The 15,562-nt window shown below is 43.1% G+C and overlaps 1 protein-coding gene across 2 annotated transcripts in view; it reads left to right on the forward strand.

Moving 5' to 3' along the window:
- The window catches only part of LOC110070311 (S-adenosylmethionine synthase), a 29,346-nt gene extending 14,529 nt beyond the window's left edge, over positions 1–14,817 (forward strand). For both annotated transcript variants that reach the window (XM_078384823.1, XM_072991943.2), the window contains exons 4-11: positions 781–858; positions 1,231–1,353; positions 2,452–2,564; positions 4,144–4,287; positions 5,536–5,754; positions 8,585–8,767; positions 10,569–10,702; positions 14,144–14,817. In XM_078384823.1, the coding sequence (XP_078240949.1) occupies positions 781–858; positions 1,231–1,353; positions 2,452–2,564; positions 4,144–4,287; positions 5,536–5,754; positions 8,585–8,767; positions 10,569–10,702; positions 14,144–14,246 (1,097 nt within the window). In that variant the 3' untranslated portion in view covers positions 14,247–14,817. The remainder of the gene's footprint in view (positions 1–780; positions 859–1,230; positions 1,354–2,451; positions 2,565–4,143; positions 4,288–5,535; positions 5,755–8,584; positions 8,768–10,568; positions 10,703–14,143) is intronic.
- The last annotated feature ends 745 nt before the right edge of the window (positions 14,818–15,562 follow it).

The raw sequence follows: 15,562 nt of genomic DNA on the forward strand, positions 1-15,562 counted from the left end.
TTTCTTTAAAACATAAGGAAAAAGTACAGTGTAGTTTTGTCCTGAGTACTGATTGCAATGGGGCACTAAGAGATTCAGATTAGAGATGGGCATGAACCACCAGTTCGACGGTTCATGCCAAATGTTCAGTGCTTCACAGCCCCGCCTCCTCCAGCAGCTGCCCACTCAAAAAACAGCACCCAGAGGGGGCGGGGCAGGGGAGCCAGGGAACCTGCCAAAGCAGCACCTCCCCTAAAAATGCTGATATGTTAATAATAAATAATTACATTGCAGGGTGGCTTAGTGAGTGAAGGAGCTCCTTTAAAACACACACACACACACACACAACTTTCTAGGCTCTGCTCCTGAATGCCTGTGATAAGCTAGGCTGCCAAGAATCATCAGGTTGCCAAACACAGAGTGTGTGGCGGGAGGCAAAATATTATAGTTCTTTAGAGACAAACAGATTTATTTTGGTGTAAGCTTTCCTGAATCAATATCTGCTTCTTCAGATACAAGGAACTCACGTGGATTTTGATCCACAAAAGCTCCTACTGAAATAAATTTATTGTTTTTTTTAAAGTGCCACAATAGTTCGCCTGCGTCCCTTTATTTTTTTCAACACGGTGAGACAGATTTAACACAGTTGCCTCTTCGGAAGAAGCGCCTGTGGAGTTCAGCCACCAGGTCGAGCTCCCTTTTATTCTTGATACAGTCAGATTTGTCCTGTGCAACCGAGAGAACTGTGTGAATTATGGCAACCCTGGTTGGTAATATGCTTCTTTCCCCCTCCTTTCTTAGATAAAATGTGTGACCAGATCAGCGATGCCATTCTTGATGCTCACATTAAGGTTGATCCAGACGCCAAGGTTGCCTGTGGTATGTTTTATTTGTGGGAGAACAAAGGACGAAAGGCTCTTCCTTTGTGTTTTGTTAGGGGCACTGCAGGTGGTTGCATGTAGTAGGTGATAAAACTGTACCCAAGGCAGGGACTAATCAGATGATATAAAACAGGGCTGGGGAGACTGTAGTTCTTCAGATGTTTCTTTTCCTAGAACAACTCACATCAGGAGCATCCAGTGGTAGGGGGTTGTGAGTATTTTTTACCAAAGACATTCCGGGTGGGGGCAAAGGTTCTCCACCTCCAGCCTAAAAGTACAACCATGCATATATGTTCTGTGGTAGAGGAATGACAACTCTTTAATATATGGTAGTGTATAAGTAATTGTCTTGTTCTGCTTGCGTTTGCAGAATGTGTGGCCAAAACTGGGATGATCTTACTATGTGGTGAAATTACTTCCAAAGCTGTTGTGGATTACCAGAAGGTTGTGAGAGACACCATCAAGAAGATTGGTTATGATGACTCTTCCAAAGGTGGGTTGGATACCCATCTCTGGCCTTTAATAAACCAGCGACTTTAATGGGACATTAGAGGGAAAAGTCAATGTACAAACTCTATGCAAAGAAAAAGTAGGCGCTCTTCAGGACTACCATGTGGCACAACAACTTCCCCTGAAACTACCCCTCTGAGAACCTATTTAGTTCACAAGTATTCTTTGTTGTTGTTGTTTAGTCGTTAAGTCGTGTCCGAGTCTTCGTGACCCCGTGGACCAAAGCACGCCAGGCCCTCCTGTCTTCCACCAAGTATTCCACCAGTGCTATAATATGTAGTCTTCTGTTTACTTGCAGATGCAGATGAGATCGACCCTCATCTTTAGTTGTGCTGAGTAGGGGCAGGCTGGTTGGAGCTGGAGTCCGTACAACATTTACTAACCCATCTGTAAATGATGTGCTCTGAAATTTGGATTTTGGGACAGTTCCTTTTCTGATTGGTAGTCCAGGCATGATATAAGGAGCACTGCCTCCTGGGATTCCTCAGCATATCCATGTATCACTCTGTTCCTAATGCATTTATTTGTTGCTCTGTGTGTTTGTGGAGATCGGAAGGCCAGGGCCAGAGTCCTTATGTAGCAGTGGTGCTACCAGGAGTGGCCCTCATGGCAGACACACAAGCCAGTCCTGTGGCGCAGATGCCTGCATGAACTGCAGAGAACAGCAGCACTTCGGCTAATCTCATTACAAGTATGTTCAGCGATATGGCTGTTCCCACATCATTTACATGCCCCACCTGAGATCCGCTTCTGCCTTAGACTTTCCTGCTTTCCAATTTCACAAATGACCATAGTAACAAATGCAGAGGGTGCAATGATCTGAAATGATGCCATCCAAAAACAGGTTTATTGCTTGGTCTGCTCTTTCTGTAGGACAGTTCTCTGCTGAGTTCAGGGTGCACTTTTACATCCTCTAAGCCCCACTGAATGTAATGGGACTTTTTTCCTGAGGGGACAGGTATGTCCTGAACAACTCATTCCATAAATGTTGATTGGACTTTGACACACACACAGAGTACTGCCAACATTGACTGATATATAATCATTTTCCTGTTATTGTGATCTCCTGTCAATTTCACAGGGTTAGATTACAAGACATGCACTGTGTTGGTAGCCCTGGAACAACAATGCCTTGAAATCAAAGAGGCTGTTTCCTCTGGGGAAAATGCTGATGAGATTGGAGCTGGAGACCAGGTAAAAGGGGCTTTGCCCCTTCCTCTCCTTCCAGATGCACTGAATGGCCTATATAAAATAGTCTGTATTTTCTAGGTAAAGAAAGTCAATGAAAAGAATGCAGTATTGGGTAAAGGGGCCGTATGAATGAGATGGATTTTGTAGGGAGGTTAACAGTGTTAGAGTAGATGTTCTGTGGGGGGGGGAGACAGAAAGCAGTCTTGACACTGTTAGTAAACACAGTGTGGTATCATAGCTTCAGGGTTTGTCCTCACTTCTGCCTTTCCATGCTTTAATTTTCTGCTTACCTGTTGTTTTGCAAATATTTAGTAGCAAGTAAAACCTGGCAAATAGGATTGTCCCTGTCATTTCTCATTTGGTCCCTAGAGTTTTCCCAATTTGGAAGATAAAAGAAGGGAACCTCTAGCCTATGTGCATCATTGACCCCAGACATGCCCCAAATCTAGCCCATGGAGGATCCAGAGGAGGCTGCACAGATCCCAAACTTCCTTCACTCGAGAAGGCAAGTGGGATTAGTGCAAGGTCTAAGATGAGGACTGAGAGTATAAATAAAAAGAATTATATGGGAAGGGGGTGAAGGAAGTGAGGGACGTGGTACTATAAAGGACGCTTGAGAGGTTCCTTCATCCATTGGAGATTCAGGGGTGAATGAAGAGGTTTTCCTCAGCTTGACCTTTTTAGATGCCTAGATTTTTGCCACTTGAGAACTTTTTTTTGTCTCTTAAAAATGCATGGATCTCAACATGGACTGTAGTTGTAATTCTCATGTACTAAAAATCTGTCATATTGTAATATGATTATAATGTGATTTTAGCATCCGTTAACTACTCTACCTCTTACCAGAATGTTTATATTACAACACTTTGAAAAGTCAGTCATTACCAGTGTTAATATTGCAGTTATCATCTCCTGTATCCCATTTCACTCTGATTTCTCCCTCCCCCGTATATTGTGTATATAAATCTAAGACCTAGGTATTGTACTCCATGTGTATGAGAAAATGGGTTGCTATCCAGGAAGTTTACATTGAATAGATCTGTAGATCTTGAAGGTGTGACAAGACTATTAATTAGGACAGCGATTTTAATATTTTTAACGAAATAAAATATTGCCCATGATTCAGTGGTGTCAGCTGGAATTCTTCAGAGTGGGGGGGGCTATGCTACATAGTGGTAGATTAGCATAATTCTTTTGCCAAATTGCATCTATATGTGATTGTGACAATAAAAAAGACATTTAAGTACAGTCGTGCCCCGCTTAACAATTACCCCATATAACGACGAATCCGCTTCACGATGATGTTTTTGCGATGATGTGAAATGCTGCCATCTGGTGGCTTCTAGTTGTCATTACTAGGCATTAACAGCCTTGAGAAATGCTGGTAGCAAAAGGATTAGTTCAAAGGGAAGATAAAGAGAAGTAAAATCTTTTGCAGATGCACTGCCAATTTTCTCATGTCCATACACCCTTAACTGAAGTTAATAAAATCATAAATAGCTTGTAGATGATGTTCTTTTTAATGTAATAAACATTGAATGCGGTTAGAGAAAAGCCAATAAACACTGACATTTCTACGCAGGGCTTGATGTTTGGCTATGCCACCGATGAAACCGATGAGTGCATGCCCTTAACTATCCTTCTTGCACACAAACTTAATGCAAAGATTAAATCTCTGGAGAGGAATGGAACTTTGCCCTGGGTTAGACCAGATGGGAAAACACAGGTTGGTACAGAGTCACCATTGTCAAATTGTCCAGTTGTGTGTATGGTGTGTGTTTTGTGAGAAGCCATGCTTTAAGAAGGCCTTATGTTTGCTTTGGATAATTAAGAGCCACACGGCAGGCATTTTTAAACTGGCTGATGAACCTGAAGCAAATCAGTGCACTTTATTGCAAATAAACTGGAAACTGAATCTGGGTTTTCCATTTCCATACTTCCTGCTTTCCCACACGGTGAAACATCCGTGGCCCGTGTTACGTCCCAAATTTTCTTTAGTTGGAGACAGCTTCAAGCATATACTGTGAAGCTTCTGAACTTTCTGTTTATACCAGCAGAGCACTGTGGAAGAAACCCAGACTTCTCCAAAAAGTAGTTCGCCTGTCTACATCTACACTAGATTCCTAAAGAGCAAAATCCCTGTGATATTCCTTAGCTCCTTTCTGTCCAGCTCAACTTTCAGCAGTCTGTAGTAGGGGCTAGGACCAATTGTGGGTTTTAATTCCGCTCATGGTCTTCTGCTTTCTATTAGCAATCTGTCACTCTTGTCTAGTTTCTCAGTGGAACTGGTTTTTCCTGTCCCATGTATACCTATTGTGGATGTCACTTAGCTCTTAGCCCACATGAGAAAATATCAATCCACCATTCCTGACTATTGACAAGTGATCAACGGAGGGTTTCCAACCTGGTTTTGATACCCCAGAAGAGCTTCTTCTTTTCTTTTGGTAAATATTATGAGGAGTCCATGTATGCGCACTGGTTTATGTCTAACCTGCAATAAAATTAAAATGGCAGTAACAGGTATAACTGTGGGGAGTTGGTGGGACTGAGCTTGTAATTAAAATGTTTGGATTCAGGCTGGGGAAAACAGCAACTGATGTGGGCCAAGAGTCTCTTTGCTTTTGCCATGCACAGAGTGGTCCTTTTTATCAATAGTTGCCTTTTCCTCATTGCTTGTGCAAGGGGTTTTCGCTGCCCGCCCCCACTGCAAGCAGAAAGCCCTGTGGCTTTGAATGAGGCAGTCTCTGCCTTGTGTAACCTTGACGTCAGAGATTGCACAGAGGGCTACGTCTATGGAGACATCAAGCTTCAGTATTCCCAACAAGATCCTGCCCATGTTTTTGTTTGTTTGTTTTAAACCAAGGAATTAGACTTATTCAGTGCAACAGAATACGGTCCGGAATGAGGTGGGTGGGGGTTATAGAGCTTAGTTTTCCAAAAGTTTAAATTTGATATCCTTTTGTCAATTTCTTAGGTGACCATGGAATACCAAGAGACTGGAGGAACACTGGATCCCATTCGGGTGCACACCTTAGTCATTTCTGTCCAGCATGCTCCCACGGTGCCCTTGGAGCAAATGCAGAAAGAGCTGATGGAGAGGGTTGTGAAAGAAGTGATCCCAGCCAAATACTTGGATGAGAACACAATCTACCACCTTCTGCCAAGTAAAACGTTTCTAGAAGGTGGTCCTAAGGTACAGTGCTTCCGATGACCAGATTCATCTATTAGATATGAAGAATCCGTGGTGCTCCTGGCACTTGAAATCTGTGGAATTGGACTTCCAAGTCCCAGAAGCTCCAGCCAGTGTATCCAGTGTAAAGGGATTATGGGACTGGTTGTCCAAGATATCTAGAGAGCCTCTATTTCTCCACCTCTGGTATATTTATATAATGTCCCCTAAAGCTGAGTGGATATGTTTTATTGGCCAGAGATAGATTATCATGTTTTTATCGTGGCCCTCGTCTTTCATCCTTTAGTGTACTCTTTAGGCATTACTCCTTCTGGTGTGCAGTGGGACGTGGTGGCGCTGCGGCCTAAACCGCAGAAGCCTTTGTGTGCTGCAGGGTCGGAAGACCAGCAGTCGTAAGATCGAATCCACGCGATGGAGTGAGCTCCCGTCGCTTTGTCCCAGCTCCTCGCCAATCTAGCAGTTTGAAAGCATGTAAATGCGAGTAGATAAATAGGTACCATCTCAGTGGGAAGGTAACAGCGTTCCGTGTCTAAGTCGCACTGGCCATGTGACCACGGAAGATTGTCTTTGGACAAAACGCTGGCTCTATGGCTTGAAAACGGGGATGAGCATCGCCCCCTAGAGTCGAACACGACTGGACTAAAATGTCAAGGCGAACCTTTACCTTTTGATCTGCAGCACTTTACAGAAAGGAATTGCTCTGCAGAAGTGCAAATAAACTAGGCCTGAAACCTTGAAGCCTTCCCCTAGAGAACTCAGTCTGAAACATATTGGGCTCCACTGAAAATGTTATCTTGTAAACCTCCCGATCTTTTTCCGTTCCTTTTTTCTCACGATGGGCACTTTCCCACTTCTTATGTTAAAAAACAACTTGCATCTGGAATCAGCATCTTGCCTGACTCAAGTGTGACTAAAACTAAAGTCAAGCTAAACAAATAAATCTTCCTGTACAGAGAGTGCCATTAAAACTGGAAAAGAAGCCTGTCCTCACACTTCAATGATTTATGTGTGTGTCCATGAAGTCCCTCAGTACCCCATGATTCAGTCCTTCCTGTTCTCCTCTGCCTGGATCCCTCTCTATGCTGCCACAGACCAGGAACAGATGTTAGAGGTAGCCACTAATTAAAATGAATGCATGTTAAGGGTGCGGAGATAAATGAGGCAATCTTTCTGCATTTGTGAAATTGAACTTTAAAGGGATCCCATACTTAAGTCCTGAAGAACAATCACTGAACAGAGCAAGCTAATCTGCTAATTCCGGAGGTGAAAGACTCTTGTGGTGTGACACGCAGAAGCTCACATCTGTTAAGAATTTCACTACTAGTTACTGGCTATCTTTAACATCTGTTTCTGGCCCTAAGAACCATGTGTTGCAACCATCTGCCCACCAGGTAGAAGATATTTCATGATACAGTGGAGTCATCTGCTCAAGAATGTGGGAGGAGGAGAATGGAATCTGGATTTCCTACTCTTCTCTTTCCAGTTATTTCTGCAAAACACACTTTTGTTCTCTCTTGTTACTGATGGAAGAATTTCCCATTTTCAAAAACATCACAGTGGATGCAGGATTGCGGGTGCATATCTACATATACTGATATTTTCCCAACACTATGTTGTTTTTTTCTAGGATGAGGATCTGAGATACACAGTTGCAGGTTGATATATTTTAAAAAGCTAGGGAAATAGAAGACACAGAACTGGGGAAATGAGTGTGATTTTGCAATTTGATGTTGCAGAACTTGAGAGACACTGTTTTCCAGATACAGGATTACCGTAACATTTAGGTCTAGCCCCAGCTAAACCTTAATGAGTGGACTTTAATGAGAGCAGCAGGATATTAGTTAAATCTCCCAAGAATGGTTTAAAAGGCAAATTTTAATGTAGGACTGCTGAAACAATTACACCTTAAAAATTAACAGGCTTTATTTGGCATTTGTTTTAAACCAGGCTTGTCCAACCTGCGGCCTGTGGGCCACATGCAGCCCAGGTCAGCTCGTAATGCGGCCCAGTGCAATTTTTTATTTTTAAAGAAATTCCAAAGTTTCAAGTTACACTGCTGGTGCTTGTGGCCAGAATGCGGCCGGGGCATGTCACAACGGTAGTGGAGGGAGAAAGGGAAGGAAGGAGCAGGAGGGGAGGGGAGAGGGGGGCTGCGTGACTGCATCGCACCGTCCCCGTCAATAGGTGGACCCCCTCCCAGCCCTATAAAGCCACCGGAGTCGAAGCTGGCAGCCTCTGCTGTCTGAGATCGCAGTTGCCGGTAAGCACGCTTGGAACAGGGCAGTGGAGGACAGCTAGGGCTGCCCCCCCCCACGTGGCCTAAACCAAATTTATGTGTGGCGCAAACCAAATTTTCATCTTCTAATGTGGCCCAGGGAAGGTAAAATGTTGGACACCCCTGTTTTAAACCAAGGAATTAGATAATATCGCACAAAGCTCTGATTTTTAAAAAATTACATTTGTGTTACCAAACACATTGTGAAATCTGGGCAGAGAACTCCTGATTGACCATTACGTCTTTAAGGTACTGTAATCTCTTATAAGAAAAATGCATTTTCTTTATATAATAAGTGAGACTCCACTAATCTACTGCTTTCACAAATACACAGGCAAAAGTCTCCTGAGAAGTTGAGCTTTCGAAATACAATTGCTGTGACTACACATGACCACCAGAAGGCACCTCTTTTACATCTTGTGCTAATGAATGCATACTACATTTTTTCTGCTAGAGTCTGGAGGGATGGGTTATATAATCCCCGTGAGAGAAAAGTAAACATCCTGAATTTTTAAAAGTCAAATACCGGTAAATCATATATGCATTTTATTTTTCCAGAGCGATGCTGGCCTGACTGGCAGAAAGATCATTGTGGACACCTATGGAGGCTGGGGAGGCCATGGTGGGGGAGCTTTTTCAGGGAAAGATCCCTCAAAAGTGGATCGCTCTGCAGCATATGCAGCTCGCTGGGTAGCAAAATCCTTGGTGAAAGCAGGGCTCTGCCGAAGAGTTTTGGTCCAGGTAAGAAGGAGACGGTCTATCACCTTGGAACAAGAAGCAGAACAGTGGCCCAACGGATGTGATTCCCAATGTGTTTTGAGGAATTTCTTTACCAAAGGAAATGATAAACGTGTCCTGATTTTCTTTTTAAATAACTCATACAGTGTCTCACTACAGCTCACCTAAGCAAACAAATGGCTGTTTTTGACAGGGCCTATTGTCAAGCAGAGTGAGGCAGCCACACCTTGGCCAGGAGATTTTGTCTGTCATGAAAAGGGATCTGAACTCTTATTTAATCTTTTGTCTAGTACTAGAGTTAGGGAGAAATGCTGATGGGGTTTTGTGCCTCAGGTGGTAAAATAAGTAGAACTGGCTTTGGATATTATTCATCTTTCTTCGTTGCTCTGCCTCAGTCATAAAAATGATTTGGGCCAGACCTGGTTATTCATTTTCTCTGTAACCAGTATTATCCAGAGCAGGAAAGAACTTTGCCCCTGAAGAAGGCCACAGCTGAAACGCATTGAGCCTGAGCTTTTTAGATAAGAATAAAGTCTGCATTGTCAATATTTTTATACATCTTGAGACTTAGTCTCCTATTTGTACATTTTCCACCAGTGGATGTACCAGTTCCCTCTGCTTTGTTATAAAAATGACTTGGGCCAAACCTGGTTATTAATCCTCTCTGTAACCAGTATTACCCAGAGCAGGAAAGAATTATGTTTTGGGACTACAACAATGTCTGGCTCTAGAATAATAATAATAATAATCTTAGAACTGCAGAGCTGGAAGGAACCCTATGGATCATCAAGTCCAGCCCCCTGTCAATGAGGCACAGTGGGGAATGGAACATCCAACCTAGCTCAGCCTAAACCACTGAGCTATCCAGCAGTTTTGCTGGACTTGTTTGGTGCTGAATTGTTTCAACAGAAATTGAAGCCAAGTTCAATTCCTCACTGATACACTGACTTGAAAGAAATGGTGTGATGCCCAAGCCTCTGTAAGGAGCCCTTAGCACTCCGTCAGAGACTTCAACAGGCCACTTACCTTACCACCTTTGCACTGAGGCAAGTCCCAAGACCTCAGCAGTGCATAGCATAAGCCCCTTGAAAAGCACTACTATGCTGGGCTAAAGTGAGCTAGACCCACCTCCTTCTTTCTCTTCACTTACATTCTTTCTCCTTCAAGCCACATACTCAAACCATCAGGTTCTTTTTCTCTCCCATCATCATGGAATTGAACTTCTCCCACATAACCCATCGTCCATTTTCTGCATTCTCTAACTCCTCCATTCTTCTTGACACTTCATGGATGTTAATCAATTAGCCTCAAAGAGCTGTAACACCTTCCTCCTCCCTCAATTCCCATGAAGATCCAGGGGTTTTATCTCTTCTCCAATTAGCTCAGAATGTTGAGTCTTTCACAGGCTCCTTGGTCCAACCTTCAGCTTTATCTCGAACCACGCTGTACCGGTCTTCAGAAAAAACATTCTCATAGCACTTAGAAAAACACATTCCAATGTCTCTCAAATCATCTTCATACAGAACCTGTCTGACTCCATCTTACATTTTTCTGACTACATAGCCCACACTGCTTCAACTCCATGACAAATGGGAATCCCAAACTGTAGAACCTATTTCTCCTACCTTCCCCCACAAACATTGCTGGACTTCAGCTGTCATCAGCCTTTGCCAAAGGGTAGCCATGATCAAATTGTAGTTCAGTAACATCTGAAGGGCCACACATTCCCCATCCCTGCTGTAGATGTGTCTGCTCATGTTATATCAAGTCCTTTTCATCAATGTTGAATTTGTATATCCCTTAGCTGTCTTATGCTATTGGACTGAGTCAGCCGCTAGCCATCTCAGTCTTCCATTATGGTACCTCAGACAGATCAGAAGATGAGCTGCTCGAGATCATTCAGAAGAACTTTGACCTTCGCCTTGGGCCTATCATAAGGTTGGTTTTTCCTGAAGATATTGTTATGCCTTTGGGGAACATTACAGGGGCAGGCACTGCAATACTAGTGAGAAGACCTTAGGTTGAAGACCTAGGAGACAGGGCAATCAGCCGTATGTTTATTCCTCCCCAGTCCTCGGTCATTCATCTCTCTGTCACACAATCTGCCTGACATCCTTTAATCTAGCATATTGTACTGAAATGCAATGGAGAACTGTGTCAATGATGGCCTGCCAGCACTGAAGTATAAAGTAATTGAACTGCCAGTTCAGCGCCTTTCTGTACACTGAATGGAGGGTTGCCATTTTGTCCTTTGGTTCAGGCTGCAACGCATCTTCAGCCTGTCCTGAGCATCACCCATGTGCCATCCTCAAGTACAGCATGAGTAATCCTCTAATACAGTGGTCCTCAACCTTGGGCCTCCAGATGTTCTTGGACTTCAACTCCCAGAAATCCTGGCCAGCAGAGGTGTTGGTGAAGGCTTCTGGGAGTTGTAGTCCAAGAACATCTGGAGACCCAAGGTTGAGAACCACTGCATATGAACATAGCTGGATGGGCTCAGCCGTCTTCCCTGAGATTGTGGGATTCGAAGAACTCCAAAGCTATTGAGGGAAATCTCCAGAAGCACAATGTCTCTTCTTGTGACAGGTCATTGGGACAGCATGTCCTGAAATGTTGGGGCAACAGTCACCTCCCCTGTCCATTCTGTGGAAGTGACCAGAAGGGAATTCCTTTACACTTGGTCCACATTTCCAGATGGATATTCATAAAGGGGGATATTTTCTCTCTTGAAGAAATGGAACTATAGGAAGGCAAAGTGAAGATCAAAAGTCTTAATTTTCCATCCTGGTTGATTGAAGATGGAGGGAGGAGGGTGAGAGGCACCCATGAAATAAATGTGGAACCGGTAAGACGTCCTGAGTTGTACCACTGTTCCTGCAGAAGCAAAGAAAATGAGTACTTAAGTGAAAATAGTCCTGAAAGTAATTGAATTCAAGACCATTTTGTTCCTTGAGGTATTTTGGGATTATGTGAGTGAATCAGCCTTAATATGAGTCTTACTCTTTAGTTCCTGCATTTATTGTAAACTGGATTTTCAACATTGTGATGTTGGCTCTAATGGTTGTAGTCCAGAAAGCTGGTTACAACTGGAGAAGTTTTCACACACACACAGCTGTTGGCTGAAATTCCGTATTAAGCATACTAAGTCACAATTAGATCAGGCCCATTGAATGAGTGTAAGCTACAGAGGAGTTGACTCATCAAATCTGCACTGATTCAGTGGGCCTACTCTAGTTGCAACTTGTTATAGGATTCCGGCCACTGAGGGAGCGTTCACCATTAGCTACTTTTTCATAGAAGCAGGGAAATGCTCTTCTTTGGGTGTTGCAGCATTTCAGCGGTTGAAATTGGCTCTTAAAGCCACATCTGTTTCCTGTAGCTTACAGTATTTGAGTGTCTGTTTAGCATCCTGTGTGTGCTACCCATCTGCAAAAATACACGAATAATGGCTGATCCAGACAATATTAGACCACTATTCCCATACAATGTGGGGTATAGTCTTAGTTTAAGGCATGTATGGGGGAGGAGGGCAGTGATTTTTTTTTTTTACTTTTTGTCCAGACAGGGTGGGGGCCATGTGGCCTGTAGGTGTTCCAGTCCTGCAACTCCCTCCAGCCCTCAACAGTTTGGCCAGTGGTGAAAATTGCTGGGAATACGAATCTACAACATCTAGAGCAGTGGTTCCCAACCTCGGGTCCATAACTGTTCTTGGACTGCAACTCCCAAAAATCCTGACCAGCACAGCTAGTAGTGAAAGTTTCTAGTAATTTTAGTCCAAGAACATCTGGGGAACCAAGATTGGGAACCACTGCTCTAGAGGGCCACACATTTCCGTATTACGCATACTAAGTCACAATTAGAGCAGGCCCAATTAGAGTGGTCGGAAGACCAGATGGGCGGGGTACAAACCAAATAAATAAATAAATAAATAAATAAATAAATAAATAAATAAATAAATTTCCCACCTCCGCCTAGTCTACTACTCTGTCCATATCTCTCCATTCCCAGCTCTCATACCAGAAGGAAGCAAGCAACACATTAAATTGAATGGGGCAATAGACCGAGCAAGGAGGATTTAGGATGTAATAGTTTCCCCCCATAAACCCCTTAGACACATTTGAAAAATGTATGCCGATAGGACATGCAAAAAAAAGAGAAAAAAGAAAAGAAACGTGACAATTACATGTTGTTGCGCTTTTAGAGAAATGAAAATCTAAAATATTTAGAGATAGGTGGGGCTTAGGCATACTTTTTATGGAGATTGTATTCCTGTCATTCTGACTTCATAAAGTCAGAGTAGGAGTTAGGCTGCAATTACACTGGCAGTTGGACACACAGTCAGTGATCACACTGGGGTGCAGATTGATTTGGGAGTTCAGTGTTTGCACTCAATGCGATACGATTCACAGTTCAGGCCACAGCCCCCCTTCTTTCTTCCCTTCCTCTGATCATGCCAAACCTTTTATAATTTGCTGTGAAGCTGGTTGGTTTTAAAAAGGTTGTACAGTACTCGGGAAGAGGTGGTAGTTCTTCTTATTGTGTAGAGAAATGCCACATATCACAGGAACATCTTTTATTTCATCTGGGGTATTTCTGTTTTGTTTGTAATTTTTTTTAAAAAAAATATTTTCTGGAGGTGTTCTAGCGCTATACTAGTATATCAGTACTAGTGATAAGGTGATCTAGTGCTAATCTCATATATTTAAATATATAAACAAAAGTTTATTGGGGGACGATCTGGGGAAATAATGCAGGGGTAGGTGTTTCTGTGGTTCTGAACATCAGGTGCCCACTGCGTACATCACTGAAACACCATCCACAAACATGACCCTCCCCGTCTTTACAAGAACAAATTGATTGATCACATGGGGAAAAGCCTGACTGAATTGTTCCTGCTTGAAAAAGTAGAAGCCCCCATGGTGGGGGTTGGAGGGGAGGGAAGCCATGTTGGAAGCAAAAAAGGCTGGACCAATTTGAGTCAGCCTTCACATCATGTGATCACAAAAAAAATAATACAAATTTATCTGTTTTATAAGTGGAGCAAATTGTGCAATATTTGACCATGCAGTCACAGCCTTAGAAGAGGACAACACCTACTCTGTTTTCAACAGTAAGCTGCAACGGGACTATATAAACATTAAGGATGGAACTTTCAGGTTAGGATGAATTAAGACATGGAAGAGGCATTTCCTTTCATTTTCATCATCTTCCGTCGTTTTCCAGGAGAGTGCCTTGGAAATGCTAATGATTAATTTGATGAATGAGGGACACAAAATGCCTTTGCACCTCAGGAGGCCTTACTGGGAAGTCCAATTAGAGAACTCCTTACAGGTGCCTTGTAAAACTGTGTGAGATACATGTGTTTCTCTTTGCTTTTAGGGAGCTGAATTTGAAGAGACCCATTTATCAACAGACAGCATGCTACGGACATTTTGGAAGAGAAGAGTTTACATGGGAACAACCTAAGAAGCTAATTTATTAGCACTGGTTTTTTTTTTTGGTTTTTTTGGCAGTTGGATGCCAGTCGGATCTAAATAGCGGGAAGAGCAAATTGGGAAGCTACTTCAAGTTGTTCAGTTTAAAAGCTTGGAATGCCTTAAATGTTTGCAAGTTTTAAAGAGTCTTGGTGCTCAGCTCCGTTTTTGTTTTTAAATGGTGACAACTTTAAATTAAAATTGTGTGTGTGTGTGTGTGTGTGTGTGTGTGTGTGTGTGTGTGTGTATGTCCCTGCACAAGCAACTGTGCTTGCCTGTGTACACAAAAGGAAAGCAATGAGGATGTGACAGTGCATATCCATGGGTAACAAAACAGGGTTAAAATGCAACATATTTTCACAGGAAAGCCTCATAAGAATTTGGATAGGACTCATCTGTGGGAATGGGAAAGAGGGAGGGAGGGAAGAAGGGTACAGACATTTATATGAATGTTAAGTTGTGTAGGTTTCCTGTTAAGTTGTTAGGCTTATTAAACATTTTTATTTAAAAAAAAACAAGGAGCAGCACTTAAATAATGTGGGAAATGGGCTGTGGCAGCTGGCAGCACGTAAGCTCCCAGTCCCTCTCTGCATCATTCAGTAGTTGGTGTGTACTGTGGCCACACCCTCCCACAGACAACACCAAAAATGATCCCCTTCTGACTGTGTGGGGAAGGCCTCTGTTCATGTAGGCAGCTCCCCACTTCATGGGGAAACAGACCCCATGACATTTTTCTCCTGGAAAAGACAGGAGGGAAATGTGTCCAGCATAGGTGGTGGTGGGAATGACAATCATCCGACAATCCTACTGTTGCAGTGTTTTGAATTTTTGGTTAAATTCCTTTAGCTTTGCAGCAGAAGTGCAGGAATTTACAGAGCAGAATAGCTTCAAGTTCCCCAGAGCCATCCCTTTCTCATGAACTGGCACTTACAATCTCAGTAGCTCACTCTTGAGGCATTGACAGTAGAGAGAATAAAAACTATTTTCTTTACTTGCAGTTGTGAACAAATCAAACAGCAAACTAATAAATAAGAGACTGATTACTTGAACAGACTAACAGACTCTAGAGAGGGAAAGAGACACAGAGCAGAGAGGCAGGGCTCTCTGAATTCAGAGGCTGGAAAGGAACAATTGGCTACGGCTGGATAGATTGACAGTCACCTCAGCCCAGAAAGATCCCTCCCAGCCAAACCCACTGCAGGCAGCATGCAAGGTTGAAAAATTTCTATACCTACCGTGTTCTTTCAGCAGATAGGGCAGGGGCTCAAACATGCGGCTCCAGAGCCATTTGCAGCCGCTGGATGATAGTTTGTGGCCCCCGCCT

Source organism: Pogona vitticeps, chromosome 2 (genome assembly GCF_051106095.1).
Source record: "Pogona vitticeps strain Pit_001003342236 chromosome 2, PviZW2.1, whole genome shotgun sequence".
Classification (NCBI taxonomy): Eukaryota; Metazoa; Chordata; class Lepidosauria; order Squamata; family Agamidae; genus Pogona; species Pogona vitticeps.